General features: G+C 45.7%; 1 protein-coding gene across 5 annotated transcripts in view; it reads left to right on the top strand.

The window, feature by feature from the left end:
- SFXN3 (sideroflexin 3) overlaps window positions 1-26679 on the top strand; it is a 163408-nt gene that overhangs the window by 66308 nt on the left and 70421 nt on the right. For all 5 annotated transcript variants that reach the window (XM_069611651.1, XM_069611650.1, XM_069611653.1 and 2 more), the window contains 4 exons: window positions 5083-5249; window positions 8355-8525; window positions 10360-10458; window positions 10574-10649. In XM_069611651.1, coding sequence (XP_069467752.1) covers window positions 5083-5249; window positions 8355-8525; window positions 10360-10458; window positions 10574-10649 — 513 coding nt within the window. The remainder of the gene's footprint in view (window positions 1-5082; window positions 5250-8354; window positions 8526-10359; window positions 10459-10573; window positions 10650-26679) is intronic.

Below are 26679 nucleotides of genomic sequence, written 5' to 3'. Positions count from 1 at the left end.
TAATCTGTAGAGCAATACATCGCGGCTTTGAGCGGTTTAGCTACCACGTGTGAAATTTGGTTTTACACTTAGTGAGAGACGTTGTGATCAGTTCATGTTGGAGGGTACTGAAAGTAAAGTTCGAGAGGCTTTATGGTCTAAAAGTAACCCTTCCCTTGAGGAAGTGGTCAGGGTTTGCGAAAGAAGTTGAACACACTCATAAGTGCGTCAGAGAATTGGAAAAAAGGACAGCCTCTGATATGAACAAAGGGGAAGAGGTGCAAATGATGGAAGTGTTATGTTGTACAGGTTACAAAGTCAGATAAAAAGAAACCTGCTGTTAAAAAGAAAGGAGTCATAGTTAAAGAGAAGAATGAAGAAGAGAGGAAAAAGTGTTTCAGTTGCAACAGAATATATCATTTTGCTAACAGTGATAAATGTGTTGGGGTCAAAGCTTTATTTAGAAAATGCAACACAAAGGGTCATTTTACCAATGATTGCAGGACCCAGAAAGAAACCGTGGAGTATGTGGATGAATTGTGTGATGAGCTTGAGTGTATTTATGTCGTAGATGAAGGTGGGGTAAACCATGCTCGAGATGAAGATGCAGATGGTGAGAAACCAATGACTACCATTACAATAGAAGGCATGGACTTTGAGATGGTCATAGACTCGGGTGCCAAGTACACTTTAGTGCCAAAGAAACTCTTCGAGACCAGTTTACATGAGAAATGTACCCTGAATAAAGTGGATATTAGACCAGTGGCATATGGTGGGAAGCACATGGATCTACTGGGCTGGTTCTGTACTATAATGCAGTTTAAGGATAGGTCTGCTAAAGGGAAAGTGTATGTTTCAGATAAAGGAAGTTTTCCCCTATTGAGTTGGTCTCATCGAATGTAAAACTAGATCCCAATGCTGACGAGACAGTGTATACTGTGGATAGTATGACTGTGGGAGTGTTTTCATTGCTGCTGAAAGTCATGAGGATTTTAGAGAAGAGTTGGGATGTTTGAAGGGTTACATGCACAAGATAAGAATGAAGTCAGATTATGTTCCTGTAGTGCAGAAAGCAAGGTCTGTTACTATAAATCTCAGGCTTGCTGTAAAAAAAAAAAACTTGAAGAAATGATAGAAAGGACAGACTCTTCTGAATGGGTCGCTCCCCTTGTAATTGTTCACAAACCAAATGGAAATCTATTGATTTGGGGTCAGTTAATCGTGTCATACCAGATAGACATCCTTTGGCAAATATTACAGAAATGTTGGGTTACCATAAAAGGTACTTAGATTATGAGTACACTGGACCTAAGGTCTGCATACCATCAAGTAGTATTACATCCAGACTCCAGAAATATCACTGTGTTTATTACCCCAGAGGATTTATTTCAATGTTACCGTATACCAGTGTTTGCTGCATCGTTTTTCCAATGAGTGATGTACCAGTTATTCCATGATGTTCAAGGAGTATTATGTTTCCAGGATGTTATCAAGGACAGTATCATAGGTGCCATTGCTGAAGGCAAAGACTGGTGAAAGGCTGCTGATTATATTGTGGTAGCGTCTAAACTAAACTAACTCCCAATTCTACAACTGGAGTTTCTCCATTTGAGATTATCAGGAGTGGGAAGCCAAATACTAGAGTGTGCCCTCTTTGTTTTGTAGGGCGGGTATGAGAAAAATTGATTTCCAAATGGTTAGAGATCATATTAGTATGCAGAAACTGTGGACAAAGTTTGGGATCTTTTTCTGGAATATGGGTTAACACTTAGTAAGAAGAAGCATACGTTTCACAGAACCGTGATTCAATATCTGGGACATGAGATATAAGAGAGTGGTATCGGAACGGAGGTGGAGCTAGTGAATAGCATTTTGGATTTTCCAAGTCCTTGCGATAAATCGCAGGTTGTCATTTCTCGGTATGGCCAGGTACTCTTCCAACCTTATCCCAGGCGTAGCCTTTATTTGTGGGGCGTGAAGTTTGTCATTTGGTCAGATCAAAAGCCTTTAAAGGAGATTTTAACCACTAAGGGCCTAGATAAAGTGTCCTCCAGGATTAGAAAATGGGATGCCAGTCTTCAGGATTGCACATGGGATGTTGAACATGTGCCAGCAGTAAAGAATAAGGCTGCAGAGTGTTTGACCAGGTTGACGAATATAGTTAAGAACAGGAGGCGGATGGTGGCGGGACCAAAACAAAAAAGTGATGGCTGGAAGGTCTGACACAGCTCTGGGCAACCCTCCAGATCATCGTCCTTCAGCCTGCCAAGCCATTAAAGAAGGGCAAAGACCATATGCAATCAGGCTTGGTCCCGCCCTAAGAGGGGCAGTCCTGCCCGAACTGCTAGGTCACATCCCCAGACATGTTTCGGCCTTGTTGGTTATCAGTGAGGAGTAGACTGGGTCTCGGGGCCAGCAGGCTCGGGACCACATCTAGGCATACCCATTTGGGGATGCTTGTGGTCCTGTGGAGAAGGGATGTGACGAAGCAGTTTGGGTTGGGCTGTCCCTTTCAGGGTGGGACCAAGCCTGATTTGCATGTGGTCTTGCCCCTTTTGTAATGGCTTGGCAGGGAAAGAACGATGGTCTGAAGGGCGGCCCAGAGCAATTACAGAGATAATATGAATTCTAAACCTTCCAGCCATCATCTGTTTTGTTTTGTGGTGGATGATGATGACTAGCAGGATAAAGTGTTGGAAATAGAGATGAATCAGGATGTGGTGTCAGAAGAATAAAATTGCATGGGGCCATGTTAAAGGACAATGTATTGAGAGACACTAAGGAACACATTGAATGTGGGGTGAAAAGTTGCCAAATCAGAAGAGGGTCTGTTCCTGATGCAGTGATGCTTGTGTTTGATTAATTAGGTTGAGAAGGTTGCTTGCTTATGAGGGGAGACAAGTGGTTTCCTCCTGAAGGTTTAAGAGGAAAGTTTTTAGCCAGAGCCCATGTGAGCCATCAAGGTATGTAAAGCACTAAATAATTGTTAAGGCAGGCTATCCGGTGGCCAGGAACAGACCAACAAGTGGAGAAATTAGTCCGAGACTACCATGTATGTGAGGAATCTAGTAAAGGGCATGCTACTAGAGTAGAACCAATGTTGTCAGGGCTGCTCTCTTCACAGACCTCTCTTCAAGGAATGGCTTTACAAGCGACTACACATATGCTTATTTTGGAATAAAGCTATTGCGCCACCCACTTTCTTTGCACTTGGTAATAAACGTACATTTCAGATTTATTCATGTAAAAATAATAACTTTAGCTGGCAACAGAGCTGCCCATGTGTTGAAGTGTTTTGGTTGATGCTTGAATAAAGTGGCACAGACCGTACTTTTTGGAAGGGGAAACAATGACACACTTTTCTTTGTCGGTGGGCATGGATGGTGCGCAATGTACCATGTGCGAGAACTGCAATGCAGAATTGTCAATTAGTACCCGGCGAGGGGTGTGTGGGTGCCTCCCAGCCAATGAGGCATGGAACAGGGCCCTTACCACAAAGGGCAAAGACCCCTCTCCAAGCCGCCTCCTAGGGTGAGGCAGCTATCTTCCCTCTTTGGGAACATTGGTAAGTGAGCTCCCTGCAGCTCCTGCTTCTACCCACGCCCCCCCCCCCCACCACCTCCTTTTCCACATATCCGCTCCCCTTCCCACCCCATGCTGCTCTGTCGTGCGCTGGCACCAGGAACAGTACTCTTCCCGGCGCATCTCTGCCGTGTGATTAGCCACCATGGGAAGGGAGAACAGACCATGTGTAGTCCCTTCTCCCCGTTCCCTGGCGGCCATTTTCTTTGTTTACTTTGTTATGCTTTTTTTTAATGATCGCCATCTAAAGCGCAAAGGGACTAAGTGTAGTCCCTTCTTCCCGATCCATGGCAGTCTCCCCCCCCCCTTGAGTTGTGAACCGGCTTTCACGCCGTTTCCGGATCTAGAAAAATTTCTATTAGTACCCCAAAATAATGTGCTGGGGTATTAATAGCAAAAGAACCTTCTGGGATTTGCTTTGCTCCGGTTTGTAACTGACGCTCCGGGGCATTACCAGATGGGTTCTATTGCTTTATCAGACTAGCTGAAAGACAGCCTAATATGAACAATGGATACCGAGTCAATAAAAGTCCCTGTGTTCCCGCCGGCACTAACTGATGCAGCTTAGGGAATGTATGTCCACTTTGACAGTGATTGCTTGGAACCTCTGCATTTGTCGAATTAAAGTTAATTTAAAGTCTTACACTGTCTTTTCCCTCGTTATTGTTAGACGACCTTGTGATTTCTATTCTCCACACAATCATGCTGTGAGTTTATTCTTAAAATTTAATGAACTAGAAACCGTAGCACTGCCACTGCGATGGACAATAGTGACATGGCCCCCTCTCTGTTACGAAGGTGAGAAGCTCAGAGGGGAAGGCATTTCCAGGAGCAGGACTCAAGCGCCACCTTCCCCGGAAACGGGACCGTAAACTTCCATTCAGTCTGTGCCTTACATCAGCACACTGGATGCTCCTTCAGCGAGATGATAGAGTTCCCAAGAGGAGGGGTTTTGGTCTGGCAGAGGCAGGAAGGGGTCGGAATAACCATAGTGATTATTAGCATGGCCATGGAATGAGTAGACTCATAACCAAACCACACCTACACACTGCGTGCCACTCCCTCATATGCCATTTCGCTGGGCCCCTTGTCATATGCCATTCCTCCCTGTGTGTACTTAAAATCTGTACTTGAATACAATTGTTTATGGGTGTTGCCAGCGACACCCAATAGCCAACACTAAAAATGTGGATTTTCTAGGATACTGAATGGGTCATTTATAAAAAGCAACCTGCTTGTTTTCCAATGTTGCGGCGTGCTTGGGATGTGGTCATTGTAAATATTGTATGCAAAAATTGTATCACTAAATCCGTAAATGTGTGTATGGGGGTTTAGTGTCATAAATAATGCAAGTACAAAACGTCACACTAAAATGTGCAATGCATATTTGTGTGAAAGATTCAACTGGAAAATTTGAAGAAATTCTGTGCTAGTGATGTTTGCCCCTTGTTAATTACCATTTTGAAATGAGAGGCAGAAGCTGACCACCGTTGCCCACTGTGTGTTTTGTCTGTTTTCCAGAAAATGCAGCAGGAGCTCCCCTTTAATATCAACATAAAGGAACCGAGATGGGACCAGAGCACTTTTCGAGGACGAGCCAATCATTTCTTCACGGTGACCGACCCGCGAAATATTTTACTTTCCTCTGAAACCCTCGAAGATGCAAAGAAAATTATTCAAAACTACAGGTTTGTTACATATGTTTTTTTTTTTAATGAAGCGAAGTCAGGCAAGCACAGGCTCGATCTCTTGGGTGAAAGAAAGTTTAATCCACCAGGTGCCCGCCATACATGACAAACATATAATTGCAGGTTATTTGCGACAAGTTGACTAAGAAAGGGCTGTGACTTCTTGATTTTAGAAGCAATGTCAGGTCCAGGACAGGGCCCACTTCAAATGTTTGTTACACTGCTATGTCCCTACTATGAAGGATGCCTGGTTTCGTAGCATCATTCTAGTAATCACTGCTGGAGACACCAGTTCAGTATAAAGGAGCAGGTCAAAGATCTAGCCCAAAAAGAAAGTAACTTATGCATGCACAAGATAAACCATACAAATGATGTTAACATTTAAAGTGGTATGATGAAAAGCAACAAAGGCAACTTTAGAGATTACAGTAACAAGCATTAAGAAAGCCAAAGCTGGGCTTTTGAGTAGGCATTGCATGCCGCTTCCAGCCACAGTCCTTGGACGAATCCTGTGCTAAACTCTGGGCAGTGTACATTTTGTATTTTGTGAATTATGTCTGTGCCATGTCAGCCTGATGCGAGCTGGGATGCTGTGTCCCTCTCCTACTGCTTTTAGTAGGCCTCCATGATCTCCATTGCTGCTTGGAGCAGCCATTCAAAGCATTCCATGCTATGTGTATCCTTTTGCAACTTGGCTTGGAGAAGGCTACACACAACATGGAGTACTTGGAAAGCAGTACTTAGGTTGGTTGTTCGCCTCTGCCCTCCCTATGTTCCTGCCAACAGTTGAGAATTTGGTGGCTTCTCCACCAATCAGACAAATCTTGAAAGGAGCTAAGATCGAGAATCAAGGTGTAGCAGCTGTTGTAGGTCTCTAGAACATATTTCCTGTGCTGTAAGATGCAAGTCCAGGGCACCTGAGTAGATAAGCGGTTTGTGAGGCCGTGCCTGGCGGGAGAAGAGAAGGATGGAGTGTAACATGGTGGGGTTTGAGCAGGGAGGTCAAGGGTGCTTTGTGGTAAATAAGGGCCGGTATCTGCTCTTGTGTGTGAAATTGAGATACAAGGCTGTGCAGTTATTTTTTGAGGGGCAGTGGTGACATACCCACAGATCGGACTCACTTTGAATAAGACATTGGGCCGTTGCTTCATGAACATGCACAAATTGCTCTCTTCTTCAAACTAATAGTCCTGTTTTGCTCTTGGGGTGATGGCAAGCAGTTTGTAACTGGACTGTAGAAAGTAACTCAGGTTCTAGGCAGAAGGTGATTGTTCCACTTTCAGGGTTTAGGGGTCTGTCCTGAATACAACACAATCAAGGGACTTTATTGTAAGGTAAATTTAATTTGAATAAACCTTTAAAGTTTCCAGTACATCCCAGCCAATTAGTGTCCAATAAAATGTGAACTGGAATCTTCCTTTAATTCCACTAAGAGATCATATTCTCTTAAAATGTGCCTGCCCCTTTTAATTCCACTTGCTTTTCCTTTTCTTTGATTGTGTTTAAAATGTGTTTTTTAATGAAATAAAGTCCTTACTGCTATGTTAGTAATCAGATAGGAACATGAAGCGTGTGTGCGTGATGCATTATGTGCAACTTTAAAAAGATAGCACTGCTTTGGTTTCTGATGCAGTGGTAAGTAAGCACATGTTTTGCATTATTAAGGAATTGTGTGCCCTTATGCCTCTGGGTTTGGTGCCCTGCTATAAATAAATAAATAATACAGAATATGGCTCCAGTGGTTTGCCATAGTGCCATAATGCAAGAGGACCACAAACCTGGTTTTATCCCAGATGCCATAGGTGATTTTGGTCGCTTGATTAAACTTTAACAGGAAGGATCTTGACCAAATCGTTTGTTAGGTGCTCCACTCGCAGTGTCTGGGATTTTAAGCATCAATGGCAGGGTGCTGCAAAAGCTTTGTAATGTAAAGTCAGACTCCCCGTTGTAATCGTGTATCTAAAACAACATCTGTTTATCATCGGAGTGGTGTTGCATTGGGTTGATTGCTTTGTCATGATGGTTGGGACTGCTTGCTCTTCAAGCCAAAGATGGCCTGATTAGTCCTCTCTGCTACCGTGTGCATTGTATATTTTTAATGAGTTGATGCTCATGTGTCTAACTGCACTACTGCTTGCATATTAAAAGCTGTGGGAGAGTTTCAAAGAGCTATGCAATGTGTTCTCTTTTTTTTTTAACTTTGGTTTTATTCACTTTTTCTTATTGTTACAAACAGGTTCAATGCAGATTTGAAGTGTATACAATCAACTAACCCATTAAACTCATACCCCTTCTCCTCCCATCCCCCTGCCCCAACACCGACCCTCCCCCCAATCCCTGCGCCCAAACAAGAACTTTAATCTTGGGAGACTCTGAATGTTCTCTTCATATCCTAGGAGGTGATGTGATTGGTGCCCATATTTCCGGCTGACTTGAGGCCGCTGTCCCCTGGGCCATGGGCACCCGGTTTATTTACAGCACATCTCTGGCCCCGTCCCTCCCTCTCATACGAGGGCCTTGTCCTGGTGTCGGTGAACGTCCCATCCCCAGGTCTGCTGCAGTCGGTTTGTCCATCAGGGACATGTTCTTCACTTTTTTCAGCCAGTCTTGCTTGGAGGGGGTCTCTGGGCTCTTCCACTTCTGCGCCAGGGCCACCCTACCCGCCCTCAACATTGTTTCCCACATCCTTGGGTACCTATGTATTTCCGTTTCCTCTGGGGGGACCCCCAGCAGCATCGTCAGAGGATTTAGTGGGAGAAGTTCGTCTGATACCTCTGCAATCCAGTTCCTCACCTTCCCCCAGAAGTCTTGGACTTTTGGGCAGTGCCACCACATGTGGCTCCTTCAATGTGTTCTCTTTTAAATTGGCTTCATCCATGTCTGGACCTTTGTCGCACAAGGCTGCAACGGATCATTATCTCATCAATTAAACCAACATGGTTCTACAAGAATAAAAACTCAAACCTTTGACCCTGGTGGTCTTGAACCCGACCACCAGAGGATTATAGAGGAATGGAAGTGCTTTTTCTCCCCATGTCTCGAGCTTATATGATGAAATTGAATGTATGTGTCCGGGGGACTGATGGTAACTTCTTGTGGTTTTAGATCTGGGACACCCACTCCAGGATTAACTGAAGACCAGCTCTGGCGGGCAAAGTACATCTACGATTCCGCCTTCCACCCAGACACCGGGGAGAAGATGATCCTGGTGGGGCGCATGTCTGCCCAGGTGCCTATGAACATGACCATCACAGGCTGCATGCTGACTTTCTACAGGTAGGTCCACATTACAGCTCACCACCAGGCCTTTGTCCCAAAGCTGGCATCACATATTGCTTAAAATTGAAGGAATTGCAATCACTCTGTTTGGATATCTGCTTTCTTTTGTGTGTGCATAGTGTGAGTGTCTAGTCTGTGGCAGTCATAGGGGGGTTATATTCCACCTGTGGAAAGGAGCGACTCATGGATGAACACATACAGCATCCATTTAAAAGGAATGTAATTTGCATGCAGGGGACCACATACATTAGCATTTACGTGCTGTGGGTTCGCCTACATGCAATTGTACACATTTACGTGGCAGAGGAAGACGGAAAGAGTTAAACGCGAGGCAAACTCACTTTTCCCCTTTCATTTTTCTAACTGTCTTGTGAAATTGTAGAAGCCCTCTGCAAATACTCAAGACAAGACGAAGGAGGAATGCACGGCAGACATCTTGTCTCCGCCCCATGTTCCTCTTCTGTCTTATCACGGATTCAAAATGGGTTGGAGCATTAAATGGAGGGGTAAATGCCTTCGGTCTTGCTTTTACACTTCTATTTAATGCATGAATCCACTTGATGCACCACCCCATGTAAAGTGAGGCTGATGGTCATGCCCATGTCCCCCCACAATGAAGCAGTGACTGAAATGATCTTTCCATGAAAACCTATTTCACCCCCTCCCTCCCTCCATAACCATAACACCTCCACACCACACAGTATAAATGATAGTCCGATCTCTTGCACATGTTGTTGGGGAGAATTCAGAGGAACTCATTTTATAATTTTGAGTAAAATTGCCAGGTGGAGGCGACTTACATTTGCACTTAAGCACAAACAGGTGCTCTCTGGGCAATGTTCATCATTTACATCGCAGAGTGGAAAAGGAAGGTGTACGATGTTGCTGGGAGCACTTTTATGCCTTCCTTTTTGCACTCTTCAGTCCAAAAGGAGTACACGCTGCCTACCTGTATCCAAGGCAGTCCGTGTTTACAATTGATTCCTATGGCATCCTCCTGCTTTTTACTGGTGTAAAAAAAAACAAAAAGCAAAAAGAAACTGGCGAATTCCAGAGGAATATATTAGTTTTACTACGACGATGGGAATCTAAGCGGTTTTTGAAGGCGTGGAGGGGGAAAAAAGGGAGGCGGAAACGTAACTTTTCCACCAGCTCCCCCTCTGCCTTCAAAAATCACAAAAATGCCCTGGAGATTGTGGGAAGGTGTTAAGACAGACGAAATACCTTTACTCCTGTCTTTAGCTCCTTCATTTTCATTCCAGGGACTTGATCTTTGAGGTATGACTCTAGAAATAAGGGCTGATTTCTGTTTACCAGGATGCTCTTTGAACCCCTTCGGAATTGTAATTTGCACATGTCTAAAGAGCACCAGCTTAGAATTGTAAATGGCCCGTATTTCCCTGAATCCTTCTGGAAAGGCCCTAGCTGGCACCATAGGGCACATTCACGAATGTTGGCTAAAAAGTTAGTGTTTTGGACCTTTAGCTCCCTTTGTGAATCGGCTGCACTGAGGTGGGTCTGTGTACTGGTTCTCTTTTGTGTATGAGCTCCATAGTTTAGAAGGCTGTTCCTCAGACTTCAGGGAATCGGGATTGTACACGGACGCACTTTGCTCTTCCCTGACAGATTCGTAGCAAAGTAAAAGGATCTTGAGGAGGAATCGCATGGGCCCTACAGCAGTTTGGGCCTGTTGAGTGGCGCTTAACGTGTTGACTTTGCTTAAATTGAAAATGCAGGCAGTTCTTTATTTCATAAACCCACTGCTTAATGGATATGTTGCGAGCAAAGATTGAAACCATGATGTCTGTTGCGCTATCTTTTGTCTCCACAGAACGACTCCGGCCGTAGTATTTTGGCAGTGGGTGAACCAGTCCTTCAACGCAATCGTAAACTATACGAACCGGAGTGGAGATGCACCTTTAACTGTGTCGTAAGGACAATCACCCAGTATTGTTGCCAAGAATTCTGTGCTCTTTAAACCGCTTGAAACGATGGCCATGTTGCCTTTGTGACTGTTCTTTTCTTTCCATTGCCTTTTTTTACAGACAACTGGGAACGGCTTATGTAAGTGCCACCACCGGGGCTGTGGTCACCGCACTTGGACTGAAGTCTCTGACCCAGGTAAACGTTCTTCACCGGCATTGGGTTTACGCACTATATTTACGCTTGTTGGCTGCCCGTTTCTAATATTTTCCATCTTTTAGTTTCAAACAATTTTTAGTGAAGTGTTAACAAGGAAAGTATGCTATAAAAAGACAAATTCTTTTACTAGTTGTGAAATCACAAATGACCTGTAATAAAAAAATGACATCACAACTGCTCTGTAATCTGTTATTATGCACCAGTGGTGGCATCAAAATGCCTGCTGCTTGAGCCAGCACAGAGAATTCCAGCTGTCACTGCAGCACTTAATTAAAGCCGTGAAAAGCGTTTTAAATTCCATGCTTGCAGAATAGTTTTCTGTGTCACTTTACAGCCATTGTTTGACAAACTGTTTATGGTAGAATGTTTAATGTGTGCACTGCTGGAGTTTATCACCTGTGAGCAATAATCTGCATGCTATTACTAAGTACAAAATGAAAACTTTTTTCGATACATTTTATTAAACTGCTTGAACTATTTGTCTGCAACACATTAGGAGCTGCATTTTAGCTTTTTTATCATCCAAACAGATTCTATATTGATTATTTGGGTCTGCAAATGGAATATCTGTTACATTATGTAAGAGACGGGAATGACAGTGTGTGGCCAAGTAGTATAAGGAATAAAATACCCCCTGCCATACATAAAAAGGATTTTGCAAGTCCCCTGCAATATCCTTAAAACGTACAGTAGGGGCAGGGATTTGAAACATGACCACGATTTACCACCTTTTCTTTTGAGCAGATAGAATTTGCTTGGCCCTTGCTGGAACCATGTGTTGATTGCACAAATCACAATAACTATAGTTGTGAAGAACCCGCTTTGGAGAATGATGTACCCGGGCAAACATTTTTTTAAAGTGATCCACAAACATCCATAAGTGCCCAGCAAAATTCGTGTTGACTGGCAAATATTCATTGGTCATTTGGGGCTCCCAAGCCCACACATTAATGGGGGGATAAGTGAGCCCACTGGGACTTCCTTGTTTTTTATCATGTAAATATAGTGCAGGTGAGATCTGTACCCTGCATGGAAGTGCTGTGTTGCTAAGAATTAATATTTAAGGTACTTTAAGCACCAAATTTAATAGATGAAATGACTAATCCCTGAAGATGGAATTTATACCTCCGGACCTGCCGACATTACATTTTGTGCCCTGCAGGCTGAATACAGATGTCGGGGGTGAGCGCTTAATTTTCTGAGCCATCTCACCCGTGACGTGTTTATTTTAATTTGATTAAAACCGTGCCTCAAACCCATTTCCAGAGCGGCGAGGTGGTTGAATGTGGTTAATTGCTACTCTGTGCACAGAGAGTCGCTGTGCAGGTAAAAAGATGAGCCCAGAGAGTTTAGTGGCCGAGGTGGGAGAGGGAAGGGACCTTATCTCAGTGGCGGCATCATGGAGAGGACCATAGTGTGGATGACCAAGACAATGAAGCTTCCAATCTTTGTTTTACTAATGCCTACATGTGCCGGCTATACATTCGAAAGTAAGGTATAGAATGTAGAACTCTCATGATGTGCCAGTGGTGTGTTTTGCGGATCAACCTCACGTGATCTTGTTTTTTAAGTGTGGTGACCAGCATGGTGACAGCATTTGTGGCCTTTTGCAAGTCTCATCATGTTGATATTGTTGGCTTAGTCGAGTTTCGGTTCAGTTTAAATGTTTTTTCATATTTCTCCATTACAATACACAATGCGCTTCCATGTTGTTAAATCGCCAGTAATCCTTTTGATTCTTTTTTTGCCACATTTTTCGTTCTACAAAATGTGTAAAAAATATTTTTGGGGGTGTCTTCCCCCAAACCTCACATAACCTATTATTTAGTCCCTGTCCCCCCTGCCCTTAGTACGTATATGCCATTACCCACCCCCCTATTTTCTTTCAATTTAGCTTTTTGTTGAAAAATGTTTTGGCAAAAAACTCATCAAAATATATACTGGCGATGTAATGCCGTCATACCCACATGACATCAAAATAAAACACAAGAGACCACCAGGAGGCGCAGAGGGTAATGGCTGCCTAAGGTGCTGCTCCCGGTCCCGAGGGGAAATATGAGATGCAATTGTGCTAATCTAGAAATGAAACGTTGCAGGAAAGTACGATATTGCGGTTCGGAAACCACTGGCAGAAGAAAGAATCTTCAAAACCAGCTTTTAGGGGAAGAAATCCCAGAGAAACCATAGGCGCCCATCCCCCCTTACCGAGCTCCGAAATATGGCGGCCGAATGAGAAGGAGCCGCGAACTGAAACTGACGGAACGCGGCCCTGGGGAAAAAAGCCTGGTGCTCTTCCCTTGGGGGGACCCCACCATACGTCAAAACTCGCCAATACACCCCAGGCGCGAACCGAAACACCAAGAGGGACAGAGCGCCATAACTACAGGTTGCCAGGGTGGAAAAAGCGTGCAGAAAGCAGGTCGGCCCGAGAGAGGACTCGGGTGCACTGTGGAGGGCAGTTAGCCTCCCAGTGACTCCTCGATCTAAGAAGGGGAAGACAAGGGCCAGCAAACCGGACCCCAGAGCTGCAAAGCCAGCAGATGAGTAGAAACCCTGGTGGATGCGGCTCCAGCGGGGAGGAATCGGGATAGAGTCGCCGCGGAGGTGCAGTGTGAAAGAAGGAAAAAGCACCTTCAACTAGCGGGGCACCCGAGCGGCAAGACAAGGTGATTGGGCATGAGGAATGACAAGGCAGAGGGGAAGCTGAGTGAGGCCCCACGCACTTTGAGCTGCAAGCGCTGTGAGCCCAATAACGATGGTTGGGCACTGAGGAGGGCAACGTAGTTATGCCGAAGCGGAGGTGTAGCCTCCCAATGCCCAGCAACAGGCTCCCGTGAGGTGAGGAGGATGTGATACTAGGGGCCAGAAGGTTGGTAGGCCCCCCTCCCCCAGCTCTGGAGCCCTCACTACGCAGAAGCGCGGAGAGGGAGACATGACCGGAATATACCCACAGAGACCACTGCAAAGTGGGAGAGTAACCCCACAGCCCGCTCCGAGGGGTGAGACAACCAAAAGATCAGAGGAGTGCAGCAACGAGATACAAAAATAAAGGTGAGATCAGCCCTGACCCCAAGCAGCACCGGAACACGGATAAGCAACGGCGGGGGCCAGCCGTGGGGAGACCCATTAAGACATTAGAGAGCCACAGCACATAAATAAAAGGGAACCCGGCTGCCACGAGGGGGCTGCAAAGCTCAGCAGCAAGAGTGCCAGCAAATAGGAGGAGGAGAAGGAGGAGGAGGAGGAGGGGGAGGAGGAGGGTGGGGCGAACCCACATGGGTGGCAAAAATAAGGAGGGGAGCAGAAAGAGGAGATAAAAGAGGAAAAGCAGGGAGACAAGGGTCACACGAAGAGGGGGCACGCAGGCTCCGTGAGCCCAGGCAACCCCCTCAATAAGAATAGTACAAGCCTGGAGGAGAAGAGGGACAATTAAAGGAGTCCATGAAGACAGGACCCCTGAGATAACAAATAAGGAAAAGTGCCCAGCCCTCCCTCGCACCTGGAGAGCGGCCCTTCACAGCAAAGTGAAATAAACCCTGTGGACCACACCACCCCGACAACGGTTAATCCTGGACCAGAAGGGAAAGTCATCAGGGGAGGACCACCAGGAAAGTTTCATCAGGAGGGGAAAGGCTCAGAGCTCAACCCAGCACAGACAGGCTACAGCAATATAGAAGGACCGACCAAAGTGAGCAGATTATCACTGTGGAAGGTACCGCCAAAATGAGCATGGCATCTACAAAGGACGATATCGCTGGGATCATGGTGGAAATTAGGGCGCTACGCTCAGGCATCCAGACATCTATATCGGAGCTGCGAGGAAAAATTGAACGCATAGAAGACAAAGTCGAAAACCTGGAACATAATCTGACCAATATGGACGTAGTACAAAGGAAACTAAATGCTAGAATGACGGGTATAGAAATACAAGAAGAAAAACTGACGTTAAAAATGGACGACATGGAAAATGGGGAGAGAAGGTCCAACCTGCGAATAGTGGGACTGGTGGAAAAGGAAGGAGAACCCCCCCCCCCCTACCTACTGGTTGAGAAAAAGGTGCAGGACATAGTAAACCTCCTATTTGATGAAGATGGTGGGAAAGAAGTGCACATCGAAAGGGCCCACAGAGGGGGAAAGGCCTTTGGTGGTGGTCCCCGATCAATTGTGGTGAAATTCCTCAGTTACAAGGAGAAGGCAGAAATTCTCGTCAAGGTGAAGCAAAGGCAGGACATCGAGTTCCAAAGCTGTAAAATAAAAATATTCCAAGACCTGTCCAGCTTCACATTAGGAAGGCGAAGAGCATGCAGGCCGCTCACCTTGTGGCTAACTGAGCAGGGAGTCTGCTGCAGATGGGGCTTTCCCTTCGACCTGACTTTTGAATTTAGGGGAGAAGACTACAGGATAACCACACCCGAAGAAGCTAAGCAAGTCCTGAAAAACTTGCAAGACCAACGCGGCGCCAGGGGCCCATCAGGCCCGCAGGGTACCCAAACCCCCAACAGGAACGACCTACTGACTGGACGGAAAAGATGGGCAGGAAGTACTTTAAGCCGAATCCAGCGAATTCCCCTCCCCCCCACCGAATCCATCTTGAAAAGGTATGGGAGGAAAGGGCTGCACAAGGTGATAGGCACAGACACCAACAAACTAACAAAACTACACTACGCTACGCACACATCACCATGAAAAGCAAATCAGATTAGCGAAAAGAGATCCCCAGAAAGGGACGAATATCAACCCTGGTGGCCCTCAGTTTAAGGGCATCTCGACACAAAGGGCCTGGGTCTCATAAGATGACTGTGGCTCAGTTAATAGCTTTAGCTAAGTTTATTGTTCAGGGGGTGGGGGAGACAAGCGTTTAGACAAAGTTAACAGGGTGGTAAAGATGAAGGCAAACCATTCAAAACTAAGCAGAGGACTTGATTCGGAAACATGGGTCCCACCATAGAAATGGCAGGGCCCGCTAGCACAGGTCCCGAGAAAACAACTCTGAGAGTGGGCACGCTAAATGTTAAAGGGCTAAACTCCCCCACCAAGAGGTCTCTCCTAGCAAGGGAATTCGGTAGAGCTGCCCTAGATGTCCTGTTCATCCAGGAAACCAGGATGAAACCTGGGGAGGAAAAACCGTTGAGGGGAAAGGGGATCTGAGCAAACATTCTGGGTGTCCGGGGAGCATAAAAAAGGCAGAGTGAGCCTCATGCTAAATAAGCGAATTAGACTGATTAATCCACTAGTTGAAGGGTCAATGGAGGGGAAGGCTCCTAATAGTTTGGTGTTAGTGGGAATCCATGCAGATATCTTTCACTGGGGTATACGCCCCCAATCAAGGTCAGGGGTCCTTTAATGAGGCAGCCTTGTCTTCCATAATGGGCAGTGGTAGAGGCTGCGCGGACCTCCAATTGGACAGACAGGCTACACGGGTAACCACCAGCAGCTACCTCAGGGAGGAGACCAGTAGGTTCCTAGCTAAAATAAACAGGGAGGGACTGGTGGATGTCTGGAGATCCTGCAACCCAAATAAAAGGGGGTTTACGTTCAAGTCAGAGGTCCACGGGACCTTCACTAGAATAGATTACCTATTGGTTAATAAAGACGTCCAATCTAGAATCCAGGATAGTGCGATTCGCCCTGTAGGCTCGTCAGACCGGAACATGGTCACAGCAACTGTAGAAATGGAAGGGCTAAATCACCAGGATTCCAGGTGGATATGTAACAATTCCCTATGGAGAGACAAACTTTATGCCCAAGAGCTACAACCGGCTATAGAAGAATATTTCCAAATAAATAACAGAGGAAGTGAACATTAGTACGGTATGGGGGGGCTGGAAAGGCAGTGTGGAGAGGCCATCTAATGAGGGAAGGAACAAAGTGTAAAAGGGAGAGGAAGCTTCAAGAGGACAGACTTAGAGGAGAAATCACAAAGCTCGAGGAAAGATTACATGCTCGGGGGTCTTACCGTGCAGAACATCTAGCAACCCTTAGAGAGAAGATCTGAAATCCCTTGGGAAGGGAGATGTAGTGCGAAAACTGAAGCTGTTAAGACAAAAATTCTATGAAAAGGGGGACAAAGCCGACAAAATGCTAGCTTCTAGACTTCGGGCCCAGAGAGCAGAAAGGTGGGTCGAGGGAATCAAAACGGAGGAAGGGGGATGGGCTCGATCTGCACCGTGACATAGCGTGTCAGTTCGCGAAATATTATAAGAATCTCTATACCACAGAGGGAAATCGGGCAGAAAAAGAGATGGGAGAAAATATTGAGAGGGTGGGTCAGACATGCTTGAAAGGCACGGAGCGGTCCCAGCTAGACTCCATCATAACACCAGATGAAGTGAAAGCAGCAATAAAGAGGCTGCCCCCAGGAGGGGCCCCGGAAGAAGACGGTTATGGCATGGGATTCTATAAGCAATTTAGGGAGAGACTCGCTCCTCACCTAGCCACCCTTTTTAACTATATACAAGAGTCCCAATTGGCTCCCCCATCATTTTCAGCAGCCCAGATAGTAGTTCTTCCCAAAACAGGGAAGGATCCTTCATGTTGTAAGTCATACCGACCAATATCGCTGCTGAATACAGATGCTAAAGTGTGTACGAGAGTCCTGGCCACGTGCATGGAGGAGATAATGCCCCACCTGGTCCATCCAGACCAGGTGGGCTTTATAAAAGGGAGGCAAGGGCCGGATGCGATGCGCAAGACTCTGGATATTATGGAGCACACCAAAGGACTCGACGGGGATCATGCACTCCTCAGCATGGATTCAGAGAAGGCTTTTGATAGGGTTGAGTGGGGCTTCCTTTGGGCTGTACTGAGGAACATGGGATTTGGGGATCGGTTTATACGTGGGATCCGGGCCCTGTATAAAACCCTAAGGGGAAAAGTGGCGGTTAACTCTCGGGGGAATTCAGGATGTCCAGGGGGACCAGGCAGGGATGCCCTCTATCGCCCCTCCTATATGCTTTATCCATTGAGCCACTAGCCAACATCATAAGGCAAGATAATTCAATCAAGGGGATCAGGGTGGGGGAAGCGGAGTACAAGCTGGCGCTGTTTGCTGACAATTTGCTACTATACCTAACTGACCCCCGGATGCCCGTACCACTAGTTTGCAGGCCATACAGGAGTTTGGCAACTAGGATGGGCTAAAAGTGAATGTAGCTAAATCGACGCTCTTCTCACATAAGGCCCCTAACCACACAGACCAGAATATCACACTCCCAGGTGGAATGCAAACAGAACACCATAGCCTATGGTACTCAATGAACAAGGGTCGCAGAAACATTGTACGTGACGAACCTCCTCCCATTGCTTGTAGAAATAACCAACGACCTAGAAAGATGGGCTAAACTGACGATGACCTGGATGGGCCGCTTGAATGCCCTAAAGATGGTAGTCCTCCCAAAAATTATTTATCAATACCAGATGCTACCGATCGTCATTCCAAGAGCCCACTTCGCAAATTTGAAAGCAATGATCCTTAAATTCTCATAGCAGGGGAAAAAGCAGCATCTAGCATATGGGACCTTAATCCAACCAAAGGAGACAGGAGGAACGGGGCTGCCTGACATGTACGCGTATTACTGAGCAGCTCAACTCCGGGCCCTAGTGCCCCACTTGATAGGGGATAAGCAGAAACAGTGGGTGGCCATCGAAAATCATCTAATGAGACCAGTGACACTAGGAGAATGGCTCTGGTGTCATGATGCCTACCCCCGGGGACCCAGACCAAGTCCAGCAACCCCGGAAGCAGGCATCAAGTTGCCCCAAGCAAGCCCAACAACCCCCACTAGGGGCTATTAGGCTCATAGATTAAAACTTACCTGATGCAGACCATTCTTCAAACTTACCTGATGTAGACCATGCTGCAAGAGCTCCAAGCCAAACGAGGCTTGGAAGGGACTATTTCACCTAGGGACTATTTTTTTACTCGGGTGGGGCTGGGGAGGAATACTTACCTGGGACTACTTTGGAGGCTATTTAAACCACGCCCGAAGAGCAGCACACGCTTCGCGTTATTCTGCATCCAGCAGCGTAACGCTCACCGCGCCTGCAAGTCTACATCCATTCTTCTGCCACGCCTGCCTCAAGTTTGAAGCTCCTAGAAAAAGGGAGAAAGAAGGAGAAAAGGTTAGAACAAGAACAATACCTTTGATCCTTAACTGAATTCCCGATCCATCGTGCCTTTGAGCTGGAAGAAAGAGGTTATTTTATGCCCGTCGCCTCGCCTGCTGCAGCGCCGCGCTGAACTCGCCGGCCTTTGCAGCACCTTCACATTTCACTGCATCCTCCTGCATGTTACCGCAGCACTCCGGCACCTAAGGAGAAGACAAGAACAGCAAAGTGAGCCAAGGGAATACACAGAGGAATACCCCCATAGACTTACCTGATTTTACCACCGGGGGTACTATTCTTCTTCACGGGTCGGCGCAGCTTCCACTGCATCCTAGCTGAACCCCGGCCCCTAAGGGGAAACAAAAGGACAGCAAGGTGAAACAAGGGACTAACAAGAGGAACCCTCCTCACCACAAAAGACTTACCTGATTTTACTGCCGGAGGCATTATTCCCCGAGACTTCATACTTTCTCTCAGCGCCTGAATAGGGGAGAAAGCAACAGGTTACATATGGACATTATTTTGTCAAACTGTGTTGGATAATACAAATCCTTACCAGAACATTACCGGTTGCCACGAGGAACTCTTCAGTAGGGTCAAGCTGCAACCTGCAAGGAATCGGACAAGAGTGAAAGTCAGGCATTTGAACTCTTACGAACTACATACTTACGGCGTCTTGCCAGGAATATCGAAGTCAATATTGCCCTAGAACTCACCAATTCCTTCAAGCCAGTGAAGCAACTGGTTATCTACGCGCCACTGCGCTCAATGCAGGATGGAGAGCTCATCTTTTCAAATCATCAGGTGAGACTATAAGAGGGAACATCCAAGGTGATCAGTGGGGAGAACAGCGGGGTGGAGGGGTTTACGCTCAACTCCATGGGTGGTTAATTCCCTTTCTCCACTTGCAGAAGACTATTCCTACGGGCCAAGCAAACGAAGCTAGGAGGGCCAGTCCAGTCCGTCATCTCGGCCCTACGCGTCACATTGGTGGAGACCGCAGCAGTCCAGTCCAGATCGACGCCTCTGTGGGAGCCAGGTGAGCGTAACATCTGGGCTCCGAAAAGATCTTTCCCCAGTGGAGTCATCAATCATTTTGCGGTGGGAGCGCTACTGCAGTTATGGTGGAATAAGGGAGACCTGAAACGACTACGACGTAGCCATCCCAGATGAGCTGCATTTCGGCTCCCCCCTGTGAGAACTGAAATTTCAGACCCCCAGCGCTATCAGAGTTGGTATGAGGCAGGGCTTGAAAGAATCTGACAAATTATAAAAGCACAGGGTTGTATAACAATCTAGGACTTGGAATCCGGTTTGCAGATAAGGCCCCTAGAAGTGATTAAGTTCCTGCAGCTAAAAGGAATACTGATGGCCTCAAAATGGAAGGAGAAACTCCAGAGAGAACTCGCAACCATGGAGAAAATGCTAAGCGAATCCACTCAAACCAAAGGCCTCGTCTCGCGGCTATATGCAGCCCTGCTAGAAGCGGAAGGAAGTAAACAGACGGTCTAAGAAGAAGATGGGGGGGGGGGAAGGACATGGGCCTGATGATGTCGGACCGGTTATGGTCTCAAATGTGCAAGGCAGCATACAAAACTTCGATTTCAGCCCAATACAAATTGCATGGTATGAAATTGCTACACAGGTGGCAATTTGACCCTCAAAGACTCTCCAAAATGTTCGAACAAGCGAGCCCCCTATGCTGCAGAGGTTGTGGGACCCAGGCCGACTACTGGCACATGTGGTGGTCCTGCCCGAAAACTCAAGCCTACTGGAAAGAGGTGCTAGCCTGGATTAGAAAGATTGAATGAATTCCTCATGAATGCGACCCTAGATTAGTCCTGTTCGGTTTGGAATAACAAGATGATCGCTGGAGGCGTGTCCCCCATATGATGCATTTTTTACTTCTGACAGCAAGGGCGTGTATCACCATAAGTTTGAAATCAGATGCCCTCCCATCAGAAGCAACTTCGGCCCGACAAGCGAGGGACCTCTATGAGATGGAGAACATTACAGGTGCCCTCCACAAAATCACCCCGAGTAGGGAAATGGAGTGGGCTTCCTTCTTCAAGGTCTACAAATGACCGCAAAGGAATCCGACGTAGTGACACCCCAAGGAACTGACTGCAACCACCCCAAAGTCTGAATGTTTTGTCGCTAGGGGGAGAAGGGGGAGTTTGAAGTTATGATCTTTCGTGTTAAGTCAAATCATTAATATATTTAAGAAATGTCTGATAAGTGCAATTGAAGAAAATGCTTGATAAAACCAAATTTTTTAAAAAAAACACAACTTGCTAAAACAGCTACATCTAAAATAACATATCAGCCTAACTCAAAATAATGATATATTAGGAACGCTTAAGGGAAGGGATGCTCTAACATACTCATCCAAACAATATGCAACATCCTAATAATCACAGTTTAGCTGACACGTAAGCCCTTTTTCCCTTAGTTATAGGCCTGAGCCAAAAAAGCGAGGACATGTTAGAAGAAAATAATTCATGTCTTCCTTCCTCCCCTTTTCACATGCACCTTTCCGACTTCAACTTCTCTACCTTTTCCGTTTATTCAACGGCAGTGCATGTAGTCCTGCGAGGAGCAACAACTTTCTACAATCGGGAGATTGAACTGTGCACATGTTCCCTTGATTATGTGGATATACGCGTCAGTTTGCGTGTCTCAATAGGGATGGCAATTTATGTATGTTAAACCAAGCCATCCACATTTTAACACCTGCATTGTGCCACTTATAGTTACAAATACACTGTGAAACAGCCATTTCAAATACTCCTGCATTCGCATTAATATTAGTAGAGCACCCCAACTGGGTTTTAAAAAGCAAATTGAACATCTAAATTGGCCTGTGCTGCTAAACTAGGTACCCACAGCTCTGTTCTTAGTGCACTACTCGAGGATCCTGGGGAAGGGGGGTCCATTTTGGTGTATAAATGTGTTTTGTACCTCTTCTAGTGCATTGCATCTTGTATAGCCCCAAATTTCACTAGCATACAGGATCATGCTAGTGAAATTTGGGGCTAGTCCCGGGAGGATAGCTCAGCGGCAAAGTGTTCGCCTTGGAAGCAAGACGACACGAAGCAACACAGGTTGGATCCCCGGGTCCGCGCTTAGAAACCTCTGGGAATTTAAGCACGTTATAAATAAGCAACTAAGACAAAAACTACAATTACGCAACTAAAAAAAACAAACTATTCCTGCAACAGCGCCTCGATGCCCGCGGGCTGTGTGAGCGCTTCAAAAATGTAAATAAATAAATCATTGCCCAAAGTTTATCCTTGTAGACTTCCAGACATTTGTCCAGCCAGTCTTCGTCCCCAGTACAAGAACTATAACTTTAAAAGCCCCTCGAATCCCAAGGAAGCTCCCTGCTGTTTTGTTTTGTGGGCTGACCATTGGCCACTTCTCTCGAATGTCAGACCCAGCTATGAATATTCGTCCACTGCTTCTTTATTAGTTCTAGTAAAGGTCTGCTTATATGGTTTACCCTTTTTTCCAAATACAACTATTTTTGATTTGGATTTATTGAATTTTAATCTATGGGTGCCCAAGTATCTATATTGCAACCCTGTTGTAACCCTGCCGGGGTAGATCCAATAGGGCTGTGTCATCTGCATAAAGAAGGACACCATAGGGTATCTACTTCACGTGTGGTGAATGGACTTTTCTGCCGTTTGGATCAAAGTCTGCTCAGCATAAAATGAAGAAAAGCAGAGCTAGTGGCAACCATGTTTCATCCCTCTATTGTTTGCGAAGGGGGTTGTGAAATCACCATTCTTCGACAAGCGAACCAATGCCGAGGTGTCATTATAACACAATTGTACAATATTTAAAAGGACTCTGAGTTTAGCTTGTTCCATAAGATGTTTCTATTGACAGATTCAAAGCTTTTTCTAAATCTAAAAAGGCCACACATTCTCGCCCTTCCATTACCTTCCAAGAGTTAAGCAATGATCTACCCTCCTGGTAGGGCTTCAGAATATAATTACTACATGCCCACTCTTCCAATCTGTATAGCAGACATTTACAAAAAAGTGAACTCGGCCTATAACAGCACGGAACACAAACAAAACCTTTTTTTTAAATAGAGGCACAATCAAACTTCATTTCCATTAATCGGATGTAACTCCTGATCCGACAATTACTTCAAACCATTTTGCCAGAACAGGCAATCATCAGTCTGTAAACCACATAAAAATGTCTGAACTCGGGCTTTCAGTACCTGGGGGTTTCCAACATTTGATAAAAGCTCTAGCCACCATGAGCTCTTCCTGGAACAATGTCATATTGCTAACTAGACCATCTCCTTTCATGATAGTTCTTGGAGCTATTGGATCAAAGAACATGTCCTGGAAATGGGCCATCCATAAACCGGTCGGATTTTAATTGTTTTGTCTTGCCCCCCTGTGCCTCAAAACACCTGGCAACCAATCCCTGGGAAAGTTGACATAGTTTGAGGTCACTGCTTTCTCCAGGAGCGCCCACTGTTTCATAGTGTGTTCTTCCTTTTTTTATTCTTAACCATTTCTTATTTGAGATTTTGTTGTCAGATCTAACCTGCCTTTTAGTCCCCAGTCTTGATGATCTTATTGAATTTCTTTTCTGCAGCTTTACAAGTTCTATCATCCCACATAGCGTCTTGGCTGGTTGGCCCAACTAATTGTGGCGAGTATCGCCTCTTCCTACTCTCAATCTCTAAAATAGTTGTGAGTAGTACTTCAAAGTGGCTAACGCGCTCTCTCTCGCAAGGGCTCGTTATTATTTAATGCTTCAATAAATACTTTTTTATTTTTAGGAAAATGAAGTTCATTCATCATTTCTAGCTTTCCAGCTCCGTCATAGCTGAACCACCCCTCTGACTATTAGCCTGAGGTAGTTTATTGTGGTTGCCCACTGGGTAATGATTGCTCTCAGTGCTGTGTTTATCACTGTTTTCACCCCTTTTGTGTGTTGTGTTGGCACAATACAGTGGAGGCTTTTCTTGAATACTCCAAATTAGCTAACACTCTTTTACCTTTATGGCCCACCTCATAGGCCTGCCAAGGTCATGATCTCTGTAGTCACACAGTTTTATAGAGTAAAGAATGTAGATTGTGGTAGGAAAATAAGGAAAAATTAGCATTATCTACCAGTGGCCTTGTAGGAGGACGTTGCTATTGGAACTCTTCTAGACTTCTCGTACCCATTCAATCCTCTGTGCTGCAAAGAGTCATTGGGACATTGAGAAAAAGAGTTCTGTGGACTGCAGACTTTTATATATATCCAAGTGGTATCACTGTATGCAGGGAATGATAAGCTGAGGTTCATGACTGTCATCGTGAAAGTGTGCATGTCAATTTGAAAGAAAATGTGGGATAGTAGTGAACCTTATGGACTGCCTCTAATGACTTTGGTAGATTTGGACGATTTTTCAATGTTGAGATCAGATTGGAATGAAAGGAAACAGTAGAGGGAATGACGGAGGCAGTTGTGGTGGTGTAGATCGCTTTAGAGTTTGTGTTGCGTGACAGTGCTAATGGCTGCTTAGACGTTAATCGGAACAGAATTCTCTAGGAGTTATTCAACTTGTTGTAGCTAGGTTGTAGTTCTAACTAGTGCATTAGTTATGCCTATGGCACCCACGAGAGACCCAGAGTTCCCAGTGGGAATGGCCTGGGAAATACCAGTGGAGATTTTGCCTGGGGCATCACATTTGTACATGCTGCAACCACCTCATGGATCTGAAATTCCCATTGCCCATGGTCCGCCGCCATGTCCAGTGGACATTGTGCCTGTGGAATGGCCGAAGACCATGTCTCGTGTACCTCAATGTTACCTTTCTGACAAGTCAGGCACTTTGCCTCGAACATGGTCTTCAGCCATGTTTTGGGCACACATTTACAGCCTCCAGCACATTCTAAGTGCTAGGTCTGTGAGTCTTACAGAATCTGCAGACTCGGTCTGGGATCTGGTTTTGGACCCACTACCCAGCTTTCAGCCTTCTTTGAAACCTGTGACCAAATTGGTCATTTGTGTTAATTTGTAGAGCCATTTTCAGCCCTCCAAGGTGCCCCCTAGCACTAACACGTGCTGGGGTGTGCCGCGTCTTAATTTCCATGCAGCATGGACCAAGATGGTGAGAGGTTCAGACATTTTCAGTCAATCTCTAACCTCAGAATTTCTTTCTTTTCAAGTAGTCAGTAATATTGCTTGCTACTGATCTCTGTGGACCAATCGGGAATCGCAGTAGAAGCTTGAGGGTTCTCCGCTCAGTCCACAAGATCAAGCCATTTCTTAACTCGAGTTTGATGCATTTTGTCCTGCGTAGTCTGCTATGTTATACAAAATGCTGAATGGATTTTCACCAGCCCAAGTTAAAATGGCCAGTGGGACCACATACCAGCTTCTCGTGCAGGTTGGATTTCAAACCATCCAGCGGTTCTTGCTGTAGGTGAGAGCGAAAACTCCCTGTTGGAGTTGGCATGAGAAATGCAACTTTTTCACTGAATGTTTTTTTTTTTAAAGAAACCTATTCAAGACATACCTTTTAACCAAAGCTGCTATTTCTTTTTTTTACTGAATTTTGTTTTTTAATGATATAGACATTCATACTGACAGTGTATTTTGGCCGTTGGTTTTGCACTTTTGTTAGGGGAACCGCCTCCCCCTCCCCCCCAGGGGAGAGAAGGGAGTTGAATGGGATAGTGTAGAAGGAGGAAGTAAGTCTCTGGGATAGGGTCCGAGAGATAGTGGGGCTGGTAAAATTGCATATCGGAACCTGAAGGTGGAGCCCAGAGATCTTTCAGCAAAAATGAGCAGAGAAGGAAAGAATTGTGTTAACCATGTCATGATTCCTGGTCCAAAGTATAAAGATAATATTGGGACCCAGAGCCGGAAGCCTGGAGACCCTTGGAAGAGAAACAACCAGAGAAAGGCAGAACTGTGCGAGACATTGCATGATGCCGGTATCCAAGTACTGAAGGTGGATATTGTGACTGGGAGTGGGAGGCCCAGAGGACATTGGACAATAATTAAGAAAGGTACTACTGTGACAACCAAGGAGTAAAGCTGGCGATAAGGACTTGATGTGAGAGGTCCAGAAGAACCATAGAAAAGATGTAAAGTGAGAAAGAGATGGCACTGTAAAACGCTGAATGCTGGGATATCGGGGACATATTTTTTGAACGAACTCGGAAAGACAACACTAACGGTGTGTAACACTGCCTTATGGGACACTGAGCCCCAATCCCTTATAAAACTTGGGAAAGGTAAAACTGTGTAAAATGTTGCCCGTTGAGATATTGAGTCCTAGGTCCCACAGCAAAGTGAGAACGGCAGCACCATATCGAAATGCAGCAAAATGGCATTCTAAGGAGATCATGCTCCATTGAGGCTTAGCGTTAATAGAAGGCGTCTTCCATTATCAGCACGCCCAATTTTCATTTGTATGACAGAGTAGGGGTGAAACGGAACTTATGTTTCCGCTGCCGACGCCGGCTCTCTTCCTCTCTGCCCTACAAATGTCCTAACATTTGTGCCGAAATGCATTTTCGGTTCCAAGTAATATTTCTTACTCGCGCGCCTGCCCCCTCCCTTCCATGCAGCAAACACTGGACCTTTTGTGTGGCAGGGACATGGTGCCCAGGGCCGTCGCCCGGCTCGCCCCTCCATAAGGCCGGCTCTGCTTGCATGGCAGGCAGTGTTTAGTTGTAGACAAGGGCCAACTCTGATGGTCCAACACCAAACCTCAAGTTCTGAATACATTTTATACCTTTATTCTGTCATTTTATTCATGTAATCATAGAGTCTGCTACACTGGCAAACCGGTGTGTAGACACTGATTCGCTTGTGGTCGAGATTAAATTCTTCTCTTCCTGGAAGCCACTTTTGCCCTCCTGGTTCCCATGCA

Source organism: Ambystoma mexicanum, chromosome 8 (assembly GCF_040938575.1).
Source record: "Ambystoma mexicanum isolate Mex_15411 chromosome 8, UKY_AmexF1_1, whole genome shotgun sequence".
Lineage (NCBI taxonomy): Eukaryota > Metazoa > Chordata > Amphibia > Caudata > Ambystomatidae > Ambystoma > Ambystoma mexicanum.
This window is presented reverse-complemented; position numbering and strand designations above follow the sequence as displayed.